General features: G+C 39.9%; 1 protein-coding gene across 2 annotated transcripts; it reads right to left on the bottom strand.

The window, feature by feature from the left end:
* Window positions 1–16642, bottom strand: slc7a3a (solute carrier family 7 member 3a). Of its 2 annotated transcripts, none has more exons than XM_042431352.1 (12): window positions 16518–16642; window positions 7468–8091; window positions 7188–7349; window positions 6517–6700; window positions 6300–6415; window positions 5616–5838; window positions 5377–5516; window positions 4901–5003; window positions 4376–4605; window positions 4078–4244; window positions 3705–3813; window positions 1–3603 (listed from the first exon to the last, which is right to left on the bottom strand). In XM_042431352.1, the coding sequence occupies exons 2-12, from the start codon at window positions 7832–7834 to the stop codon at window positions 3449–3451; spliced, it is 1956 nt and encodes a 651-aa protein (XP_042287286.1). In that variant the 5' UTR covers window positions 7835–8091; window positions 16518–16642; the 3' UTR covers window positions 1–3448. The 2 variants fall into 2 exon arrangements, with proteins under 2 accessions (XP_042287286.1, XP_042287287.1); XM_042431353.1 differs by lacking the exon at window positions 16518–16642 and adding an exon at window positions 15484–15604.
* Between the last annotated feature and the right edge of the window lie 4991 nt (window positions 16643–21633).

Genomic DNA, 21633 nt, shown 5'->3' with positions numbered 1-21633 from the left:
TGACATAAGCATGAATCATTTTATTTAAAAAAAAAAAACATTGAAAATACAGCTCATTTTATACATGACAGCCATATGTACAGTATATAAAACACAAAAAGACAAAAATAGATCATTGCTGTTCATGAGACAGCGTTCAGAGGGGTAATGATAGTAGTTTTTTTTCTGAAAGGCACAAGGGCTGGGTATGAAGAAGACTGTGTCACATCACATAAACTTTTAATGATTAATTAACCCTTCCTCAGGAAAGAAAGGAAACACTAATGCTCTGAGTGAAGAGTTTAAGGCCAAGTTATCTTGACCCTCAGATTACAGTTTGATCTGTGACTGTAGCTTGCCGGACTCCTTTGCTTTAACAGCCCAGGTGCCTTTCTCAGGCAGAAGGATGGTTCTTTAGGCACCAGTTTATAGATTAACATCATCTAGAAAACACTGGCTGAATCCAAAATCTACCCTTACACCCCTTTTCCACAACCTTTTGGGAGATATGTCAACTTCTGACATGTTTAACGGGAGAGCATTTTCTGGGAAAAAACAGTGAATTTATGCAGAAATGCTTCAATATTGAATCCCCCAGGATCATTTTATCTGGAAAAAGGGGGCAATAGGCTTTCTAATTTAAAATTCAGCAGCATCAAGTGTCAAATGAAATGCCTTCAAGTGGAATTTACAGACCATCTCTTACCACAATTATACTTAAGGTCATATTTTAAAGAAAGTACATTTGTATAATTTACATCATTATACAAATAAGACAGTTTTACACGAATACTGTACAATCTACAGTAAAGCACTTTACTAGAACAACAACAAAAAAATGCTATTAACAATAAGTTATCATCTCGACTCCAGAGGTTTGGGGTAAATGCATTTTAAAACAATTACACAATTTAGAGACCAACTTTCAGTGGTCATTCTTTGTTTTGGAAAGTTTCCAAAAGCACGTTCATTTGGTCAGAAAGGGACGACGATTGAAATAATTTGTTGATGCAAGACATTTGCAACCAAAACAAACAAACAAACACAAAGATGTAAAAGAAACAAGGTAGACAAAAAAAAGATCAGCAAACTAAAGACTGTACATGTAACGATTAAAATACACTAACCTCTATAAAAAAAGATATTAATTAACTGACAATGATATGAAATGGCAAAAAAGAAAGCTATCCCAAACAATACTATACACATTTAAATATTAACAGTTCTATTAGAAAGAGTAAATAAAGTAGTAAAAATAAAATAAAGTTGGATAAAATAAAAGTGATGGGCGCTCAACAGACAAAGCTGCCAAGAAGAAGTTTCAATTGAAACTAAAAAAAGATTTTCCACCAAGGAAGTAACAACAACAAAAAAAAAAGGTGAAGATATTAACGGTGATGAAAGACAGACCCTTGTTGAGACACAGACCCCCAGCTCCCGGGTCCCAGATACTAATGTGGATCTGACAGAGGAGGATAAATGTCAGTTAGAAACTATTTGTTGTGTATATAATTTTTAAACCTTCTTCTTCCGGCCAAAATGCTCACTTATCAACAAATCTATCAACCTCCTCAGATCTGCAAAAAATATCTGGGTACAGCCATGTAAAGTGTTTCAAGACAGACAGTAAACAAAACGGGAAATAAATTAACTACAGTGTATGAGATGTTTTATAACTGTTACAAATATTTCCATGTTAACTTGCAGAGAGTATATTAGGGCTGCAACTAATGATTGTTTTCATTATAGATAACTGTGCCATTTATTTTCTCAATTAAATCATTTCTTTATATAATATGTCCAAAAATAGTGAAAAAGGTCCATTCTAATTTCTTTGAGCTCATGGTGACATCTTCAAATTTCTTGTTTTATCTGGTCAGGATATTCAGTTTACGGTTATGTATGACACAGAAAAAAAGCTTGAAATCCTCAAATTTTTTGCGTTTTTGCTTTAAAAAAAAAAAAGATGATTAATTGACTAATCGTTGCAGCTCTACAGTATATGCAAGTTTGTTTTGGATTTTATTTTGGTCCGTTTGCAATAACACTTCAATAAATACCAGAGAGAATGAAATCTCTTAACTTCTACATTTGCCATGTTGTTCTTGTTTCAATTTTGGAACTATGAGGCCCTTTGTAGGTCGAAAGATGTTTGTCACACCATTTGGCTGATAAAATGTTTTCTAAAACCTTTTAGGTGACCGTGTTTTGTGGCTTATCAGTTCAAAAAAAAACCCTTTTATTTAGAAATTAGCAGTTTTCTGTGATCTATAACAGCAGTTCTGCAGTAAACCAGTTGTGGTTTAGTGTGAAACAAAAGGCCACAAAATGCTGGCAAATACCATTTCAACACAGTGTATATGCTAGACAACATGGGTTATTTATGATAAGCAACTCATTTCATACCATTTTAAATATGTACACATACTGTACGGCTGCTTTCTGGGAGTGGAGGGGCTCAAGGGTAATAGTGTGTTAAAAAAATCATTCCATCTATAAAGCTTGTACTTCAACCTCAGACACAGAGTAGATGACATCAACATCGACTATGTGCTACTGAACTAACTGCACTGAGGCCCTGACTGAGACTGTAAGCCCCACAGCTTCAGTGCTACCCTGTTTACACACACAGCAGACGCAACAAACAGGCTGGTGCAACAAACAAGGACCAATAAACTAGACGTGTTAACTCTATTGAAAGTGATTCATTAGAAGAAACTGAATTTCTTCATCTGTCACGTTGTTGGTGTTCTCTGACTATAAAAACATCATCTTTGCTGTACAGTTTGAAGTCTAGCTCACTGATCCGAGGGTCTCGACAATCGTAAACTCGCTGGCTCAAGCCATCATTTTTAGTGATGCACATTGCGGTTCATATTCACCTCTAGCACTAATAACAAAGAGGAAGAAAAAGAAGAAAACAGCTAACGTGTAACATTCTTCCAGTAAACGGTGTCAGATAACTGATGGTCTAGCTCACTGATCCAAGCGTCTTGACGATCGTAAACTCGCTGGCTCAAGCCATCATTTTTTTTAGTGATGCACATTGTGGTTCATATTCACCTCTCGCACTAATAACGGAGAGGAAGAAAAGAAGAAAACAGCTAATGTGTAACATTCTCCCAGTAAATGGCGTCAGATTATTGATGTCAGAGCCACAGTTCTCTGTGTTAGTTAGGTCCATTCAAAGCATGTGTTATAGGCAGGTAAATATCTCCAGAGGGCTAAGGCTAAGTACAAACAGAGAGACAGATTAAAACAGACACATGGGCCAGAATGTGGCTCTGTCACAGTGTCTAGCAATCAAGTTAATCAGCTTCCGACTCAGAGGTAAGATGTGTGTGGCGTTTTCTTGCCTCTCCTCCCTGTAAGCCCAGGGCTGCGTTCCAGTCTGCCTACACTGCAGCATTTAGCTGCCAGAATGAGTGTAGATGCTCTGCAACACTCCCCAGGTCTACGTCAGTCTGTATCAGGGGCTGCTGCCCGCTTCCACATCGCTGTCATCGGGAGCGCCTTTGTAAATCGGGCTCTTGGGCTGCAGCGCGGGCTCATATTTGCGAGTGTTTAACCTGTTGGCAGCTTCACTGCTGTTCCTAATACCATAGAAGAAGTAGATGGCGAAACCTGGAGGGGCAGAAGAGAGGCAACAGGAAGTTATAAAACAGTTAGGTGAATATGTCGCATGAGAAATGAACAGAAACGGAATTAGAAATGTTCAAACGTACCGATAATCATCCAGACGGTGAAGCGGCACCATGTACCCAGGTCCAGCTGCATCATGAGGTAGATGTTGACGAAAACACTGAACAGGGGCAACCAGGGGAGCAGAGGGACCTTGAGAGGACAGAAAATTGGGTGATAGGGGAAAAATTCAGCATAGCTAGATTTTAAAATTGACATGAATCTGCTCTAGGTACCACACAGTGAGAGAATGAGAGAACAACATGTGCATAAGTGACATTGTACATTAAGAAGCGGGTATCTTAGCCGCTCAGCTGCCAAAACAGTCTTCCAAAACAAAGCACTTGATAGACAAAAACAAAATAGAAATCTCCTTTCTGTGACGCACAGGCTGCGTTCTCAGGGTTTGATAGCTACCTTGAAAGTGAGAGCCTCTTTGCTCTCAGGCTGCCTCCAGATGATGATGACGCAGACGCTACAGAGCAGAGTCAAAATGACACAGGGCACCACTACGGCTGCATTCCCAGATAGAAGCTGCGGGAGATTGTTGGCCAGTATGACACACAGTATAACCATAAGAACAGCTGCAGAGAGAGAGAGGAGAAGGAGGAGAGAACGTTAGTTAAACCGGTTGCAGCAAGATTACTGTACATTTGTGCTATTTCTGCTTTAGAAACACACATTAGGCAACAGCAAATGCTATTTTTACACTTACAAATAATAGCGGTGGTTGCGTAGACAATGTTCCCAGACGTCTGTGTTGGGGTCTTTCCACTCGGGCAGAAGAGCAGCTTGGCAGTGAAGGCCTCTCGGAGCGGCCTCTCCTCCGTCTCCATCCCGTATTCGTCACCGCTGTCCCCTCCACTTACAGCCACCTTCTCCCCTTCCACCAGCTCCACCAGCTTCTCTGTCTGGCTGGACGAAGTCAGGCTGCCTGGCTGGTACCTGCAGAGGGAAGGAAGGAATGTGTTAGAGTGAGTAAAAAAAAAAAAAAGATTACTTACAGCTAAACTGTTTTAGGTCCAACATGAGAATGAGGCCACAGCCACTGAGAGCCAGTTTGTGCAGCTTTTGTGACCCATGTACTTTAGCTGTTCACAGATTATGATATAATAATTATGCTTTTTTTTTTTTTACTGGCTTTATGGGTACGGCAGCTGCTACAGTGTAATTAACACATGATCACAACTTCAAAAAAAAGACTTTGAGACTATGCTGTTAAAGAATAGAAGGTGCTTACCTGAGGATGAGAACACAAATGGCCACTAATGAATATGCCAACAGAGTTCCAATGGACATGAGGTCAACCAGAGCTGCCAGGTCGAACAGGAAGGCCATTAGAGCTGTAAGGAGAAGTGAGACCAGATTTCTTTAAATAATTCAACTGTAACTCACTTAGAAAGAGAAAAGCTTTAACAGCTTAAACTGGTAACAATATGAGCATTGACAAAAAAAACCCTCATCTTATTATCTGTTTTTGCAGACTTTTCTTAAAATTAATGTGATATTGATCGCCAACTGACAAACTGCTAGACAGAGCTTAGACAAGAGTCCTAGTTGTGACCTTGGCAGACTATCTCTCGACTGACTTGACAGTATAGGATAGACACAGCAAAGAGCCTGGCGACCCGAGGCGATGGACAAAAGAAAAAAAAGACAAGTTGGATATGTAAATACAGACAAACACAAAAACACAACAGGTTTCGGTGAGCTTACAAGCAACGATGCCAGAAGCGATGGTAGCCAGGAGAGGAGTCTTGGTACGAGGGTTCATCCTGGACAGAACACGGAACAGCAGCCCGTCCTCCGCCATGGCGTAGATAACGCGGGGCATGGGAAACATAGAGCCCAGGAGGCTGAGAGAAGATCATTAGTTAGCATCATACTTCAAACTTTACAGTGTTATATAAAGAAAAATGGGTGATGAGGAAACAAATTTATTTTTCTTTTCTTACCTGGTGGACAGAGCACAGAGAGAGCCCACGGCCACGATGTATCTGGCAGGAGCCCAGCCCACATAGGTGAAGGCCTCGGGCAGAGGACTCTGGGTGTTGAGCTGGTAATATGGCATCATCATGGTCAGAGCAGCAGACACGCCAAAGTAGGCGAAGAAGCAGATCAGCAGCGAGGCCACGATGCCTACAGGTATGGAACGCATGGGATTCTTGGCTTCTTCACCTGAGGATGTCAACGAAAACAAAAGGTGAGAATGTTGCAAGATCAGTAAATGACGTCTTTGCACCTGAATGAGGTCTGAGGTTTGCTCAAAGTTACATAACATGACCCTTAAAAATACAGGAAACAGGTGTTCCGTCAGCCCTGCGTCGTGAAAAAATGATGTATAGTAACAGCCAGAGATCCGAGATATTTACACATTTCTTATGTAATATGGAGTGAAACCTTATCAAAAGGTGTTTCCACTCTTGTGCATGCTATCCAAACATTTGTGACCATAAGGGCGCTGGGTCAACAAGAACAGTTCCCATGTCAAGGAGAAGGCATAACTGCATCAATCCCTTAAGTAAGCATTTATATTTCTAATATAACAAATAAACAGAACACAAGGGATCATTGTGCAGTCTATCAACTGTTTATTTGTTCTTCCAGCTTATCATGAAAGTGAAATTAAAACCACTCACTTGTTGTTGCGATGCAGTCGAAACCCACAAAGGCGTAGAAGCAGGTGGCGGCACCAGACATGACACCAGTGAGGCCAAATGGAGAAAAACCACCAACACCAAATTCCTCCTCAACTCTGAGTGGCAGAAGAAGAGAGACGCACGGTTAGTTTAAACAAACGTCAAAAATAACAAACAAACACAAATGAAACAGTAAAACTATGAGCCCAATACTGACTTGTAAGGCCTGCTGCTGTTGGTTTGGTTTATGAAGCTGATGTAGTCTTCCTCTTTGAGGTTCCAGTTGGCCGAATCCCCTTTAACGAAGCCAGAGATGATAACGAAACCCAGGACCACCAGGTTAATGCCTGTGAAGATCTTATTCACCAACGCTGACTCACTCACGCCAAAGGCCAGAAGTCCTGAAGGCAGAAAGTACAGGAAGAGAGAGAAGGGAGAGGAGAGATATTCATACTTCATCACCAATAACAGCATGTCCTGGTACGTGGGTGGATGTGTTCGTACTTCATCGCTTCCAACATACCATCAGTCAGTGACACCAATAATTATTTCTTTCCTTCACACTGCTCCTGGCATGCCATCCCACACAAGCTGCAATATTAGTGTGACACCTGTTCTGGCTGTTATGCAAGGTTTTAATGCAATGCTAACAATGGCTACTGATGGCCTTATTTTAAATGAGACAGTATTTCATTTAGTTTAAATAGGTTGCTTTTACAACAATTACAATCACATGCCCATTAAAAAAACTATTCTTTATGTTGCTTTTTCAGATAGTTCCATTTGTTTCAATAAAAAAAGCAAACATTAGGGAACATCTAAAAAAAAGTAACAAGTTGTGTAGTAATAATATGTTATCTGATGGAAGATTCCTCTTCACCAACTCACCAGTGAGCAGCAGGACCAGAATGAGGGCGAACAGGTCGGGGTACTCTGCCAGCACTTGCCCTGGTACCTTCATTGCCATGGAGGCTTTAAAGAAGCCAGAGATCTTCTGTTCTACCAAGTTGTCAAAGGTTGAGCTCCACGCCCTCGCCACACTCGCCGTACCTTAAAAAAGATAGAAACAGAGATAAGTTGACAATGTGGAGAAAGGAAATGACCCATACTTTGCATTGTTTCCTACATTCTTACTTAGGATTTAAGCGTCCTTAAAAATTAAACTCACCTATCACATAGGAGAGGATGAGGTTCCATCCTGTGATGAAGGCCCAGATCTCTCCGACTGTCACGTAGCTGTACAGGTACGCGGAGCCTGTCTTGGGGACACGGGCGCCGAATTCAGCGTAGCACAGGCCGGCCAACATGGAGGACAGCGCGGCGATGAGGAAGCAGAGGACGATAGCGGGTCCCGCCTTCTCTCGTGCGACCTCGCCAGCGAGGACGTAGACGCCGGCGCCGAGTGTGGAGCCCACCCCCAAGGCGATGAGGTCCAGGGTGGACAGGCAGCGTGCGAATCTGGTCTCTTCACCAGAGCAGTCTAATGCCCGGCGACGCAGCAGGGTCTTTCCAAAGTTGGACAGCTTGCTGGCCATATTTGCTGTGACTGTGTGTGGGCGCTGAACCAGGCTATGTGTTTTAAATCCTTCTAGTGTGGGTGTGTGTGATTGACACAGCTTAAGCAGAACACGTGTGACTGGACAGCGTAGAACAACTTGGGGCAGATGGGAAAGGCTTGTTTATTATTGGTCCTTCAGCGTAGGTGTGTTCACTTAGGCAACAGTCACTCGAGCAGACAGAACAGGAAGCAGCAGGTCTGTGGTCAAAGTGTTTTACAGCAGCAGATTAGGACCTGTGAGGAAACACAATACAAAAACAAGAGCTCAAAACAAGGTACTATTCACAAACTGCCAAAGCTTACACTTCTCACAGCTCTGTTTGGCACAGTGCTGTGGGATTATAGCATCCTTTCTTTCCAGAAAAGGTGCTCAAACTACAGTTAGTTTAAGGGGAAAAAAAAAAAAATCAGAGAAATGCATGAAACCTGAGAACAATGATATCTTCTCACCCAACTGAGTCACACTGGGCAATACAAATAAACCTGACAACTTTGTAGGTTGTTTGTATAGTTTAATATTGCGTGCAATGTCTCAATGGGATGTACATGTATTTCAGGTGAGCATGGGTAACACCGGAGATGTTGGAAATATTATCCTTCTCTTCAGCAGAAAGAGATAATAAGTCAGTCAGCAGGTTTGGAGAGACACTTAAAGACACACTTTGCTACACTAGAGCTCGTTTAGATACCAGTTACGCAACTTCCAGGAATTCATACCTCAACCGCTTTCAGCTTAGTAAAACATCATAAGACACAGTGGGGCACAGAGAGACCTCCTGAAGACAAAAGAAAACCCAACGCTGCCCTACAAGGCTTAAATCTAATCTTAATTTTGCCTTGACAAATAAACTTAATGTAGTGCACGCCCATATAAAAACAAAAGAACACCTTGTCCAATTCCTCACCACTCCCTCACTGTGAAAGAGCGCACTCTACTACTTGTGTTTTGTTTTTTCAGCAGATAGACTGACAGAGAGAAGCCTGGGAAAGTAAGAGGCTGTGAGGGGACGATGCAATTCTGCAAGCTAATATCAGCAAGGGAGAAAGAGGACAGCGTGAACCAGCAGCTCGATAAGGTGAACCAGCTGCACCGGGAGGAGGTTGATATATAGTCAAATATGCTGCATATGTAAAAAACTGACCCCTACTCTGTGTAAAAACTACAATAAAATGTAAAATAACCTACTATAACCCTTGAGATTGAAATGCTATTGTAGTTCTTTAATGACTTGAATGTACATCACAAAGTTCTTAAAAGCCAAGTTTTACCGTAACTATACTGTAAAAGGTGCATTTTTTCCCCATTACAAGAACTAATTCTAACAAAATCCTTTGGCCTGTCTTTAAACTAAAATAATGCGTTTCTTACACAAAGAAATAATTTGGCAGTATATAGTTACACTGATTATCATCTCATTCATTATTGATCATTTAAAAAAAAACAAATTTTATGTCAGCAGTGAGGGGCCTGTCAAGTTCAGGAAAGGTTGAATGATAATGATTACGCTGGTTTCTGCAAAACACATACACACACACACACACACACACACCAAGAGCAGTTCATAACAGGCCAAGGACAGTTTGCACAGCACATCTGAACAGGACAGATACAGTTACTTTCTGTTTGTCTTTGGAGGCAGTCAGATGTAGCAACACACACGGAGGGGCTTGACATACCGTAAATCACTAATCGAATGCCACTTAAAAATTGAGGGAAATGACACAAGTGTGTGTATCAAAACAATGCTGCTATGTAATGTGCGTCACAGGTTGGCCTTTTTTGGTATCTTTTTGGCCATGTACAACAAACGCTAGAAGAATTCAAGCACACCCCACAAAAAAATGTTGATGACTTACATTTACTGTAAGTCATTTGAAGTAATAGGCTGATATTAAACCACATGGATTTGTGCCATTAAAGACTTAGGGTTGTTTTTTTTCCCTCCAAATACTTAAACTCCAAGCTGTTGGTTGTGGAGAGAGAAAGTATGGTGCTTTAACAGGTTAGGCCTGTCAGTTCACGCCACCTTGATGAAATGCTGAACAAAGGATTTGAAGCGATGTGTTCTGTCATGCAGCTGTCTGGATAAGAACACCATATGAAAATACAGAAGATTTTTATGCTTCTCTATATACCCTAAACCTAATTTTACTAATGATAACTTACCAAAGACAGTTCATGAATGGGCAGAAGATTACTTCCAATTTACTCATTGTTGAACCCCATTTACAGAACAGTATCTGTATGTATATAAAAAGTAAATAATTTCCTCTGACAGGAAGCAGGAGGCATGGATCCCCAAGACTTGTCATGCTGTATTTCATGGAATACAATTTTTAATGGCTAAAAACGTTACTAAAGAAAGGTGACTTCCTAACTTTTAGACTTTCAGATGCCTGTGAAGAGCCACAGTGCAACACTGAGACCAAAGCTTTGCACATCAGGTGTGTGTGTGTGTGTGTGTGTGTGTGTGTGTGTGTATGAAAGTCTGTCAGCAGCAATCCAACATTTGTATTAGTCAAAATGTCTCAGTGTACCAAGTGTTATCTTACTTCACATGTTCACAGTGTCTTGTGCTGTGGCAACAGTCTTTATTTCAGTAAAACAGCGCAACTACTTGAAATGAAATGTTTGTTTAACAAACAAGTTTATCTGTCGTAACAATGTTACAGGTTTGTACATGCAAGTCGAAGCAAGGCCGTGCTTCTCAAGTCAAGGGCAAGGCAAGTTTATCTTATCTGCAAATACTACAGCATGTTTATAATTACTACATCTACTATCACTGTCGTGACTAACCATTGACAGTTTGGAAAACAGACCGTGACAATGGTTAACTTATGGGTGTGCATCATAAAATAACTTCTGTCTTGAAAAGGGAAACTGCATAAGAATCAGCCTTTTAGTGACCAATTTAAAGACATCCACTTGTCTTTTTTTTTGTTATATTACACTATGAGAAATACATTCAGTGTCTAACAATTCCCTAAATTTAGCCGAACATGAAGTCGTGTTTGTCTTGAGATTCAGTGGAAAAGGTCAGCTTTGCAATTTTTCCAACAAGAGGCTTAAAGTATGGGTTTTGGGAAGGGCCCAGCGACGTCAAAGACAACGCCATTGATGTAATGACACCCGACTCCGTGGTGTGACTTGCTGAGAAGGCAGGCGCACATTTCAGGCCTATCAGTCACCTCGCAGGTCAGGCTGCAAAGAGAAGAAATGAAACACTAACCGGCAACATAGACCAGTGACTGTGTGGACGTGCGAGTGTGACTGTCTTTGTGGATCAGGGGTTGGTAGAGCTTAAGGGGGGTGGGGGGGGAGAAAATCTCCTTTCATGCTCATTACATGTGTGAAACTGAAGATTGAGGGGAGAAAAGGGTGCCAAAAGCAACACTACTCTTTTTGCCTTTTAGAGTCTTTTTTTTGGGTTGAAATGAGCTGTAAGAGATGAGAGGATGATTCAGAGGAGGATACTGTGGCATTTAGGAAAACTGTGGATACACTTGACATTTTTAAACAACTTTTTAAATAATAAAGAATAATCAAAAGACCAAAGCATGCGGCACAGAGCCATATGCAAAACATAAAGTGGTCAGACATCATTTTGGGTTACTGACCGGCTTGTATTCAGGTCACAGAGTATGTTGAAGAAAAAAAAAAAGTCTTTCCTTGCTGTAGATTATGTTATAGCCTAAATATGGTCTGTTCTTTTTCATAGCACACAGGATACAAGCCCTCACAAGGTTTGAGTACAATGACAATATTCTATTAATACCATTAAAACAATATAACCCACTTATCAAAGCACTTCTAGTCTTACTATTTCAAAAGCGAATATCCTGCCTAGTACAGTTAAGTGTTGAGAGAGAAAAAAGACAAACACTGTCAAACAATGACATAAAAACAACACGGAGAGCAACAGACAACCGCAATAATAAACATTCAGCCTTCTGAAGACTGATGGGAAACTGGTACATGGTGGATACGCTGCCGCTCCCCACTTGGTGCGACATTCCAGTAGCATTTTCAACTCGCACACCAGGAACTGAGATCTGAGGGTGTCAATGTTGTGTTAATAAACATTTATTACCAAACTACTGTGCCCAGTTGGCTGTGATCTCCTCAGGGGTTCGCCGCAGCACTGTACATACCTTCACTAAGCAGGACAAAAGCGCTTAATCGAAACTGTAAAGCTGCTAAACTCCCAGAGAACTTAACTTTGGGACAATTTAATTCATAACTGAAGATCAATCCAACAAAAACAAACAAACAAAAAAAAACCTCAGTTGTTGGGAAGTGTTTTGGGATTTTCCTTTCAAAGAAAGCGTTTCTTTCATGAATGCAATACTGACACAGTTCCCACCCTCAGGTTACAAAAATATGCAGACCTGATTACTGTATGACCTCACTTAAGGGTGGTCTCATTAAGATGCTAGAAGCACCTTAACCTCCGCCGATGCCTCCGTTACGTCACTCTAGATGCTAATCTTTTCCTTGTGCTTTTCACGAGGGTGCCCGTTTGTGCAAGTGGGGCAGATTTATGCCAGGTTGCATGGAGGTGTGGCTCACAAATGCGCCGTCTTCAAGCTCCACTACATAACACACACACACACACACACACACACACAAACAAGAAAAGACAGGTGCGCTTACTGCAGCCATTTTCTGTTCCTGTTAAACACAAATGACTTTCACTGGGGAGTGGTTAGCTTTGGCTTGCTTCCTTCAGCCACAACACAACTAGACCATGTTCAAGTTTTTTGAAAATGGAACAGAATAAATGTTGCAGGACTATGACCAACGAGACTCGGGCCAACAGTGCTCCGGTTACAACTGGCTTCAGGGATAAATGGTCCTGTTACTTGACTTAACATTGCTGCAACTGCTGCCATGGACTCTAAGAGGATTATTTGGAGAAGTAACAAACCTGCTAACCTCATTATAGTTTCTTGCTGCTCCTCGTTTTATCCATATAAACAACGCATGGCTTTGTTTTGACTGCCACTGTTGTTTACAACAACAATAACAACAACGCAGGTCTCTGGTTATATGAGCAGACCAGCGATAAATGTTCTCAAATTAAGGTACACAAGAAAAACATGAATCTAAATTATTCCAACATAATAAAGTGAGTGATTTTTTTTTATATGTCTGGTGCTTCAGCTTTTGTTTTAACAGTAGGAACTGAAACTCTTCCTTTAAAAAAGGGTGATTTGACTGGCCACATTGCAGGCATTCAAATATTTTGCCATATTCACAGTACACATGAAATATTTTCCTGTATAGACACAATACTGGTGTAAATATGTAAATTTGCCCACACTAAATCTTTTCCTAGTTATTGTTTCTTCTTTTTAAAGTGTGCATGGAACTAAAGTTTAAAGATTAGATTTATTAAAAATCCTTTATCCATCTATCTCTAATAATAATAATAATAATAATAATAATAATAATAATAATAATCCTAGTGAAAACAGCGGAACCGTCATTTGTGGGGCCAGCGGATAAACAAACATGCTCAGTACCCCGCCAGGCTAAACGTCCACTGCAAAGAGTAAATGTGACCTTGCATAACCCTGTAAGGTACACTGCATCATGCCTGGCTGTACAGAGTCAGTGAACCATTCTTCAAGCATCACCCACTCACACACACAAACAATGGTTTTCCAGGTGTTTGAAGTAATGGAACAGTACATCTTTTAAGCCAGGAATATATGTTTATATGTGTAAGGTACACTGCGGTGTAGCATAAAGGCTGTATGCGCGTGACGGACCGACCACTGAGATTGAACTGAACGACCCTTTAAGTCACCTGGCCGGACACCACCGCTCCTGCCAAAAACTGCTCTTGCTGTGAAATGGAATGTGACAAACTAAGAATCTGCTCACTCTCCCATGATCAACGCCAACGCTATTAACATTAGAGGCCGCGAGAACAGAAGTTAAATGTATGCATTATAAGGAAAGATAACCAGTCAGCTGGACACCTACGCATGTCAAGCATGGTTAGCAAGTTGCACCGGTCAGAAAAGATGTATGGAGAAAAGCTTAACAGCAGCCTTCCATCTCATTTCTCCCTCTCAACTATATTTAGATACTGTGTTGACATAAATGACACTTTCTCCCACTTTGCAAACACTACAAGCAGTGAGAAAATCTCAACACAATATACATTCATTAACCGTAAATCTCAACATCTTGACTTGATGTGCCAATGTGCCAATAACATTTTAAATGTGGGCACACTTGAGGTGTGATGCAATGCACACCCTTCCTGTTATGACACAGTCACACACAATTCCTTCACTTTGTGCCATTTCACTAGAAATAACTTATTAGACATGATTAAGCACAAACGGTCAGTAATCCCGCTCAGTAATTCCAAGAGGTGGGAATATTCAAGAGGATGTAACAGATGCAGTACAACGGGCCTCCTCCTACACGTCAAACATTTTGCTTTTAAGGGCAGAATCTTCAATAGATGACGGCAGGTGCAGGAATGTAGTGTACATAGACTGCGGGTCTTAAGAATAGCCTTTTACTATGTAGTGCATGCTATGAAACACACATAATATTCCTTTTTAATTTTGTTTCTGGTGAAATTGTCAGAATAAGTGGGATTGCTCAATTAAAGTCACAACTGCAGTACAACCATTGACTTTTAATATTTTTTTTGTTTGTTTTTGTTTTTTGTTTTTTTTTTGTTTTTTACAGTTGCCAGTTTACCATGTACATTTAGTCCAATGCAATTTTATGAGGGTTATAGCTTTCAGTTTTTTTTTTTAAACTCAGAGGTAATTCTAATATTTACCCTCGGTGATGTAAATCAGGTGGACAAAATATTAGAAATGCCTCTCGGTGTAACGCAATGAAATTCACTCCTCCAAAATTAAGCTGAATAAACGCCTATAAAAACTGGGCAATATAACTTTTATGAAGGTAGGATTTATTGCAGGGCTGTTGTATTAGACTGCATTATATTTTTTAACCTAGGTTTACCTAAGAAACTGGCAACTGAGTACTTGTATTTGCTCTCATATTCTCAGAGTGCACCAGTAAATCAGCAGAGAGTTGTGCAGCATATTCAAGTGTGCAAAAAATATAAGATAAAGGCCTTGTACTGTGACTTGTCAATAATAAGGAGTTGCAGCAATGACAAGCCAGCATGCACAGCTCTAGAAATGATACATCAGGACTTAACGTTTTGACTCGACAAGTTCAGCCTCTCATTTAGCGTTAGTTTTGTCTTTTGCTGGTAATTACTTAACTATGATGCTCAGCCTACATTTAGGAAAGTAACGTGGCATGTAGCTACCTGCTTAGTCCAACAACCTCTCTACTCCACCCCATCAAACCACCTGACCACTGATGAGCACGTTTGGACATCACTACCCATCCCGACTCTCTACTCTTGTTTTAACTAACACCATCACAGTAATTTCACAGCATTTGTTTTTAAATTGTGGAGTGTCTATAAACCGGCTGATGCAACAACACATGCATGGTAGTGAACATTAACCCGGAAGGACGGGATGGTTCACTTTGATGATGGCACTCGCGGATGTTTGCAATCGAGGCTCGTGTAAAAGTGAAAATTTATCGACACTTCAAATAACCTTACTTACCATACTGGGCGATGTTCAGCTGTCCATTTCGATGATTATCAATGTGTCAGTGACTGAGACACCAAGCTAGCTACGTGGCTCAGTCGGCTCTCGCGTGGTGCTAACGTTAGTGTTGCCTTCAAAGAATTAAGAAACATCGTAATTCCCGGATGTATACACAAAAATTACGCGAGAAAGCGGCACAGATGGGTTTGGACGGCATTATTTTCTGGTGTTTTACTTGTGCATGCACTATTAAGAGCCAGCAATGACATGACATGTCTCGGTAACTTAATTGATATGTTATACGAGTAGTTGTTAAGTGTTACAATTCTAATGAATGTATCGGAAAACGAGTTAGTTTAAAAGTTAATGTTGTGTAATTTTATCGTGCCAGTCTTTTCAGTTACAAAGCAGTTATGTGTCGCTTTATTAAATCAATAAAATAACCGCTAAACACGTTATTTTGTTTAGGGATAATTATGTGGATTGTTGGAAATTCTGCGCTTTTGGGGGGGGTCATTGAAAGCATCATTACAACCATTCCCACACCCTATTAACTTAGCGGGGAGTACTGGCCAGATCAAAACAATGAATGAAAACCCGCTGCTCAAAACGCGGAAAAGCGTTCAACCGTGTGTTTAAAAATGACAAGACCACTTAAACGTGTCCCACAATTACATTTCTCGTTTCTGATATGTTTTAGGTTTTCCGTGTACACAATTCAATGGCTAATTTAATAGCTAAGTTACACCGGCTGATTCACCCGCTCAAATGACAATATTAAACCGCCTAACGAAATGTCATCACCGTCATTAAACTCTAAATTTTGCGTGGATAGAAACATTTTAATCTTATTATATTTTAAATCACTAAAACAAACACAATGTAATGTTATGTTCTTTTCAAAAACGAGTGCGCCAACACAAGTGACAACACGAGGGAGGATTGCATCAGTCTACGACAAGTAGGCGTTACATCGGAGGAAGTTCATCTTTTTTAAAACATGTGGCTAAGATGTTTCATTGTATCACTGAAACACAAAGGGTAATTACCTTCAATGTCTTGTTGTTGATAAAGCTCACAGGACACCGGAGAAAAAAGACAGAAGTGCTGTTGCCGTGGTCGCTGATGAAATAAACCGTTCGGGTGTGCTTGTTTGCGGTTTTGATCAGCCGGGAGGGGCGGGCGGGATGTGTACAAACATCATGACGCATACGCATGTGGAGGTGGAGCTTTCCATTCATGAATGGAGGTATCGACGTAAGAGCCTTTAGGTTTCTGATAAGGTTGCAATACAATAATCGATGTTTAAGACAGGCTTTAACGACAAAACAAAAAGAAAATAGCAGAAGAAATCGTTTAAGAAACAGAAAGTGAGCGCGCTCGTGAGAGAGAATGTGTTATCTGTGCGCGCGTGCTTTCCCGTAGTATGAATGCCCATATATGGAAACCCATCGCCCCCCTCCCCCTCCTCTGAAGGTTATATATAGGCCCTGGCTCAAGTGTACCTACATCGCATCCGCTACTGCTTTGTCCCACAGATTAAAAGAAAAAGGAGGGGAAAAACTAAACAATTTCTTTCATGTATATGCACTCAGTGACCCGGGAATGCTGGAGGGTCAGTGGCGGCGTCAAATTCATGCAATTTGCAACATTTTATTCTCATCGTGCAAAAATCTCACCCAAAATTTGGCCTGTACGTATATGATGAAATTCAGTGACCTGATCCATGTAAATAAGCAGTGGGCACAAAAATGAGGTAGTATGATGCAACACCAACACTATATGGCATCAGAGTTAGATAAACACCTCAAAGCGTCAATAAAGAAAAGTCACTGCTGCTGCTGACCAATCTATACTTTTGTTTTGAGGCAGTTAATGATATCGGTCAAATCTGATATAATTGTTTTAAGTGAGCATGTGACATAAAAAATGTTTTGATAAGATCATGTAACTTAGGTTATTTAAGAATTGTGACCAAGATGAGTGGGACATTGAAGGTGAAAAATAAATGTAATGTGAAACAAACCAAACTATGTATTGGTGTCACTGTTTCTTAACAATGTCAAACATTTGTTGGCAATGCAATGTCACTACAAGGTCCATTTAGTAGCTGGTCTGGAGCTTTTGATCATACCACACATTCTTATTCAGCAGATGTGGTTCAACCTGTTGTCTTGGAATTGCAGATGATCAAATTTCCAATATCTCTGAGCATTTTAAGGACTTAAGGACCATCCGCGTAGGACTGAGATTTAAAGCTAATTCTTGACTTTGAGGACAGTAGTCGACAAAACAGTTTCATCACAAGGCAAACGACATCTGCTGGGAGGCTCATGTGATACCATTGAAAGGTCCAGAGCAGCTAATGGACTTCGTGGTGGACCTTATTGTTTCGTCAATTACTGTTTCCAAGAATTAACTTTCCATTTCTACATCAAACATATTTCAGGATGGGAGTTCATTCTTGACCTTGGGAATGTGTAATCTCAACTCAAATGTCCATTAACTAGCTTTTTCTGAGCTATCAACTGCACATCATGGTCTTCTTCAGTGTGTGAATGGAGCTGGCTCAGCTTTATCAGGTTCTACTGCTGAACCATAAAACTTTGTATAATTCACTGAACCTAAACCTAATGTATAACTCTTTACTTATTAAATAACTGTTTGTTCACCTTTTTATATTTCAGCTCAAACCCACATGAACTCTGGGTGGAGATCGGGGTCGTAGACTCAGGTCACAACCTGTGTTGAGCCATTTGTAGGCCGCTTGATGGAAAATATGGGTTTGTCCATGTTCTGAAAAGGATGTAGGGCTGGAAGTGTTAGTACTGGACTTGCAAAACAGCACAGGGAGTGTCTGTGTTTGCTTTTCTCTATAAACTACAGTGCTTGAGTTGATAGTTGCAGAATCGTACAAGCCAACAGATAAATGATATATTTTTAAGTAGTAGAGTCATTCTGTGTGTTTGTAATATGTTGCAAGACAATTGAATGACGTGGAAATTGGTGATATCATGGAAATTTACACTTAATCATTTCTGAAGAATCAAGAGTATTTTGACTAACTTGCTATGGGGGGCCCTGGGCCAAAAAAAATGCTGTGGGCCCCTACTGACCTCCTGTTTGTGGTGATTTGGTTAACCACTACTTTGTTTTTAGGAATATGCACCATGAACATTTTGACAAATTGTTCCTCAACAATGCAGATAGACAACGCTGCCATCATTTTAGCTCATATTGTGCTTTAGTGTTGCATATTCCCAAACAAACCTGCAATAAAGCATATCACCACAAACCAACTGAAACACAATGAAAAGGGGTCTCTGTAGGCCTGGGACACCGGGGCAGTTGCCCACTTTACCTCGTTAATAATCCAAGTATGCAAAAGAACACATCATTCTTACTTTCCTTCAGTGATTAATTTTACTTTGAGTATGTTTACACTCCTGCCGACTTTTTGATATAAAGGTGATATACTTACTTGTTTGTGCTGACTAGATAGAACTAAAAAGAGAAATTAAGGTCTGCACAGATTTTAGGAATGGAGGAATCTGTGTGTGGATTTGAATGAGTGTGTGAGCCACCCACAGATACATACAAACCAAGACACTGGAATGTATTTTCCAATACTGTTCAATTGTTATTGTGAATTTTCTTTTTGTGAGTGTTTGGATTTCTCTTTTTTATTGTTTCTATGTCTGTTTCTATGTAATGTTTTTCATACCTCGGACTATAACCAGAGGTAACTTTAAATCAAATGGATTTGTAAATTGCATTTTCTTTCTCTCAACTCATCTCTCTCTGTCTGATGGTACCATAGTAGCCACTCGTCTCAACTTTTGTCCTTGCCCAGTCACACTGCTTTGGGTTGCTCTTTCAATTTACTTCCACTTTATCAAACTAACCCAACTGGGTGTCTCTGCAAATACAACAAGCGTCATTGCTGCACATTGGGTTCCAGTGTTAGAACAGCTAACAAAACACCACCTAATCTCTGTCTTGGCCCACAGTGTTCATCCTGTCTGCCCACTTTCATTACTCAGGACAAGGCCAGCACATCAAAGCTCGCTAGTTTTGTAGGTCCCTAATAGGGAAGCTTAGGGTCTGTGAATGTATCCCAGGGCTCCTACAGTTTTTAAATTTCATCCCATTTCTGTCACATTATGGTTGTGCTCTATGTGATCAATTCAAACAGCAGTTGAGTGAATGGTGTGCTGTAACTCAAGATGTATTAAATGTATATGTATAGAACAGCAGCACTGTGCCCATTTCGTTTATAATTCTAAATGTACACAGAATAAAAAAATATCAATTAATTTTTCCTACCTCTGCCTCTGTCTACTCTGTACATAAACACATATTGCATGTCTCTCTGAAAGGGGAACCCTTCCTCTGTTGCCAGTGGTGGAAAAAGTATTAAGATCCTTTACTTCAGTAAAAGTATCAATACAGCAAAGTAAAAATACTCCATTACAAGTAAAGTCCTACATTGAAAATTCTACTTAAGTAAAAGTACATAAGTATTAGCAGCAAAATGTAGTTAAAGTATTACAGTCAAAGTACTCATTTGTCCCTCTGACTGATATATTATTATATATGACATCATTAGATTATTAATACTGAAGCATCAGTGTGTAAGCAGCACGTTATTGTTGTAGCTGCTGGAGGTGGAGCTAGTTTCAACTACTTTATATAGTTAGCTGGTTTATTCCAGTGGTTCCCAACCTAGGGGTGTGGCCCCTCCAAAGGGTCACCAGATAAGTCTGGGAGGTCATGAGATGATTAATGGGAGAGGAAAGAAGAAAAAACATAACTGTTTTCTGACTTTTTCTCTAATCTTTGGTTTGATGAAATATTGGATTATTTGAACATTTATTGAAATGAAACCATGTGAGAAGTTTAGAGGGAAAAATCACTATTTAGTGGAGCTGTTGACAAGCTCATAGACATCTGAAATGTGACCCCGACTACACACTGCTTTTTATAAAATGTCCAAAGCCAAAAAGGTTGGAAACCACTGGTTTCATCTTTAACAATGTGTTGTATTTTAAAAGCTTGTTATATTATCCATCGTGTCAAATCTTCATCTGAAAAGTAATTAAAGCTGTCAAATAAATGTAGTGGATTAGAAAGTACAATATTTCCCTCTAAAATGTAGTGGAGTAGAAGTATAAAGTAGCATCAAATGGAAATACTCAAGTAAAGTACAAGTACCTCAAAATTGGACTTAAGTACTGTATTTGAGTAAATGTACTTAGTTACTCACACGGTTTGTCACATTTTTATTTCTTTATCCAAATCAAACTTCTATAGATAGGGGGTCTTGTATGCTGATTTGTAAAACCTGTGATTCTGGATACGTAGGAATAAATATAACTTTTTGTTTTTTATTTTAATTTTAATTTTTTGACAGGCAACCATATGTAGCTCACAGGATTAGCTCTGTATGAATCTACTGTAATTCCTTGTTTTTTTTTTTTTTTTAAATCACGTGGCAGCTGCAGTTGCGTCCAATTACGGTCATGTCTGCTTTGGATCACCTGCGGGTCAAGATCTACATCACAAGATCACTATTCTAGGACAACTTTAATCCACCTGTGGCAAGAATTCCCCTTTCCGTCTTAATCCCTGCATTTCCTGAAGGAGAGCAACAAGAGAAAGATTAGAGGACTTTAAGATTTATGTTTGGTGAAACAAAAAGACCCAGTGTTGCCACTAAAGTGCCATAATGTGTACTTATTTGTTATGATGCTTCCTTCCTGCCACATAAACTGCATTTTTTATTTACAGCACTAGCACTGTACTTATGTTACTTTCTTTTGTTTTTAAGATTAAAGTATTGACATTGTAATATTTGAATCATGAATATGATAAAAGCTTAATTTTGCTTAATGATTTGTTGACATTTATCACAGTTAAAGCTTATTAAGCTATTTAACACACTGCTGCTTATAATAAATGGGAACTACCCAGAAACGTGGACTGTGTCAGCTGTCACCTTTATCTGTTATTCTGGTAGTTAAAGCCGCTGGAAAGAAAGTGCTAAAATGATTTAGATTTCTAAGTGACTGTATGAAAATTATTAGGGGGGGATTAAGAGATCAGAAGAGGGGGATGGTTGTGGTTTTTTCTTTTGATGGCAGGGTAGGCTGACATTTTGGGAGA

Source organism: Thunnus maccoyii, chromosome 13 (assembly GCF_910596095.1).
Source record: "Thunnus maccoyii chromosome 13, fThuMac1.1, whole genome shotgun sequence".
NCBI classification, from domain to species: domain Eukaryota; kingdom Metazoa; phylum Chordata; class Actinopteri; order Scombriformes; family Scombridae; genus Thunnus; species Thunnus maccoyii.
This window is presented reverse-complemented; position numbering and strand designations above follow the sequence as displayed.